Source organism: Typopeltis vanoorti, chromosome 20 (genome assembly GCF_054136105.1).
Source record: "Typopeltis vanoorti isolate ZY-2024b chromosome 20, IOZ_Tvanoo_1.0, whole genome shotgun sequence".
NCBI lineage: Eukaryota > Metazoa > Arthropoda > Arachnida > Uropygi > Thelyphonidae > Typopeltis > Typopeltis vanoorti.
The window spans coordinates 83,664,728-83,668,489 of NC_143568.1; the positions used below are offsets into that span (position 1 = coordinate 83,664,728).

A 3,762-nucleotide genomic window follows, 5' to 3' on the forward strand; every position below is an offset into this window, starting at 1 on the left:
TTTTGATGGAGAAATAAATAAGTACACAATGAAAATCATTTTTAAACAAACCTCAGAATTGTATTATTTAAAGCACAAATTTAGATTGACAATGTTATTATTGTCATAACGAGTATATGACACTTCCAAGGACTTATCGTGGGAAGGCACTCTACTCCATTACACACAACTCCTTGTCTCCCTACTTAATTCTCCAGCTACATAGAACGACACTACTACCATCAACACTCAACACTATTTGCGCTCACCACCAATGGTATTTTTGTTTGTAAATTGCATGTTATCATGGCTGATTTGAATATGTAGGAGAAAAACCGGCGTTTCATGGAAAAAAACAAACCCTTCTACCTCCGTACGAAATCGGATAACTCACCTTCAATTGAAAAAGTCCATATAAAGATACTTCTGCTCACAATGAATATCGAACGCAGATCTTTTCTGATCGAAGAACATAATGTTACGTTGTTCTAAGTTTTAACGATCTGCGACCATTTTATAAATGGCTTAAAAGTGGCGACCTTAAATGCTAATTTTCGGAAAATGTCCCCTAGCGGCAAAACAATGTTAATAAATAATTTTAAAAGTTCTTGAATGGCGGCGAATGCTTTTAGGTGTGCTGGTGATTTTTGTTATTCATAAGTGGTCTGTACTAATTAATGAATTATTGATGTAAAAGTAATACGGTTGTCAAATCTAAAGTCATGCAACAAGCATTAACGAAGACATGGCCTTTCGCTGCAACTTTAATGAATCGGCCACTTAAATCACTGTTAGTAAACTGTGCATGCTTATGTGAACCTAAAACAATCTCTTTTGTTAAATTTTATTCTTCCTCTACATCCACAAATGTTCTACCCATAGTGACTGATTCCCCTCGCTTGAAAAAAATTAACAGGGCGATGAAGGCTTACTTGGAACGTGCAAAACGTCACGATGCTTTTATGCAACTTCAAATGGAAGAATATGAACTTGGTAAGCGGCATCTTGCAAATATGATGGGAATGGAACCGGAAACAATGACTCCGGAGGATATTGATAGGGCCATTGAATATCTTTTACCTTCTGGTCTCTTCGATAAGAAAGCACGACCAATGATGAAACATCCAACGGAAATTTTTCCAAAAAGAAAAGCAGCAGAATTTGATATACACGGCCGTCCACACCACTTTTTATTTTACACCGTACGACCAAATTATTATAACCTCTTACATGAAATTTTGGAAAAAATAAACGAACTTAATGAATTTGAAGACAGTATGTTGAGAAATGGCATTAAAGAACCATTGCATGAAACAAAACTAGAACTTGATGGAAGTGAGTGGATCACCAAGGAAGCATTTGAAAATATGATTATTGAAAGTGTTAAGGATCATCATTATAATTATTTTATAATAGCAATCAAAAGGCTTAGTGAACACCCATATGCATTTCGTGTGAAAGACTTTTTAATGAAATATAGAAAGAAATTAGTAGAAGAATCATTGAACATGGAAATTCCACCACTTCAATATGATTCAACAGGTAGGCCCTATGCAACTGCTGTTGGACGCCGCCAAAAGTATGATGCACATGTTGTAGTTTGGGGTAATGGAACAGGACGCATAAAAATTAATGACACTGACCTTAGTTATTTTACTAACATAAAAGAGAGAGAGCAAATATTGTATCCATTGCAGTTTACTGAACTTCTAAATAAAGTTGATATTGAAGCAACTGCGACTACTGGAGGGATTTCAAGTCATGCTGGAGCTATTCGCCATGGAATTTCTCTTGCACTTACCAGTTTTGTTTCAACAGAAACTGTTGAAAAGATGAGGTTAGCAGGACTTATCCAGAGAGACCCAAGGCGTAAACAAAGGAAGAAACCTGGTCAAAGAGGGGCTCGAGCAAAATTTACTTGGAAAAAGCGTTAATGATTTTGATTAGTATTATTAACACCATTTGCAATATAGTGAACAGTAAGAATTTACTGTTGAAAATTTAAAATGTTAAAAAATTGTTTCATCAAGTGAAAATTTATTTGTTTGTAGTTTCCAGAGGTTTCGTCTGATCTCTAGAGATCAGAATCTGCTCCAAAGACTAAATATAATCTCCAGAACTGATGTTATCTATTGTTAACCCACTTATGATACTAATATCCAATAGGTTTACAACTTTTTAGGTAGTATGATAATAAAAAATAAAAAAGTAATGCCATCCATTATAGTTGAGCTTCATCACACTAATCAAGTAGTATTTTTATGTGCAGTTGATTATCTGGCTTATGCAGCTCCCAGATATATTGTTTTAGTTGCCATAGAGAATACTTTTCCCATGTAGTGGTATTCACTAATGATATTAAGCAAAACTAAGCATCACACACATAAAATATAAATAAATAAACCTTAAACCCTTGTCTGTTTGGTAATTTTGACTGTCAAAATTAGCAGTCCTATCCTTAAACCTGCCTCCAGATGTTCAAGGCTGCAACCAGAATCGAGTCTAAATCTAGCCTGAGATGTTAAACAATAATCTGAAGAAGGCATGCACTCTGTCGCTAAATTTAGACTGACTGACTGACTGCTTTCGTATCACTAATAACAGACACTGTTTCACAGCAGTGACACACTTCACTGTCCACAACAACTGCAATTAATACTGTTCAGTAAACATGATGAATTTCTTCAATCATGATTTGTCCCAGTTACTGCAAACTCCTGCTTGCTACTTATTGTGACGAAGTATCTGTCAGTTACCGAAGGTCATTGTAAATGTATAAGAGAATACTGTAAAAAATAAAATTACATGATGAGTGATAAACATTCAAAGTTTCTCTTTCTTCATAAACATAATATACAGTGGTTATGCTCATTGTCATTTTGCAATATCAGATTTATAGATGTATTACCTCCTATATATTTCATCCTTGTTACAAAGGCATCGTCAGCAAGAATGAAAAAGGAAGCAGCAAAACAACATTCAAACTCATAGTCAAGTAGCATGCACTGACTACTACATTCTTGGTCATAGCTGAGTTGAGCAAAAGAACACAGTTCAGAGGGAACAGTGAGCAGGTGCATGAATTAAATACAATAGCTACATATATCATTTGCTAAATAATAATAATAATAATAATATATATATATATATATATATATATATATATATGTGTGTGTTTATTATCTACTTGAATAGAGTAATTGAGTTGGATTCCATTGAACTCTGTGGCTGCTGGTAATGTCACTGGCATGAGAGTGAAGCCAGATTTATTGGATTCCAAGTTTTTGATGTTCTTGGATTCTGATTTCAGCAGATCAGCCTGTCTGTTCAAAACAACACAGCTTGCAAGAACAAGGCACACAGTGGACAGCAATGGGGAAGGCAGTCCTTTCTAGAACAGGGTATAAGTTAAACAAGTGAAGCACTTAGGCAATGACAACTCCTTTAACATCTGAATGTGCCTGTCTCTGATAATGCCTGTTTTCTGCAATGGATATATATCAGTAGAGGAAGGTTTATGATAAACAGAAAATTGAATGTTGCCTGTAGAGGTGAGTTATTCATTTATGCAAAACATCAGGCTGTTGTTTGATAAACCTTCAGTGGTAAACCTGATACAGTGATATATGGATTTAGTTTATTTAGAAATAGTAGTGCAGATTCGTTTTTTGGGTGTGGCCAAACTGCAAAGTTGTTTTCTAGAAGATGAGGCCAAATGTGAAGTTGCACACTGCACTTATTCTAATAGTTTTACCAGTTGAATTGACTTTGAGTTGGATCTCT

At 34.9% G+C, this 3,762-nt stretch overlaps 1 protein-coding gene across 1 annotated transcript; it reads left to right on the top strand.

Moving 5' to 3' along the window:
* Positions 1 to 602: 602 nt before the first annotated feature.
* mRpS9 (mitochondrial ribosomal protein S9) lies at positions 603 to 2,807 on the top strand. The gene has a single exon (XM_090410233.1). It carries the CDS (start codon positions 702 to 704, stop codon positions 1,911 to 1,913), a length of 1,212 nt encoding a protein of 403 aa, XP_090266359.1. The 5' UTR covers positions 603 to 701; the 3' UTR covers positions 1,914 to 2,807.
* Positions 2,808 to 3,762: the final 955 nt, after the last annotated feature.

Excerpts from the sequence above, each read along its gene's own strand:
- mRpS9 (XM_090410233.1), top strand. The coding sequence starts at position 702 with ATGCAACAAGCATTAACGAAGACATGGCCTTTCGCTGCAACTTTAATG.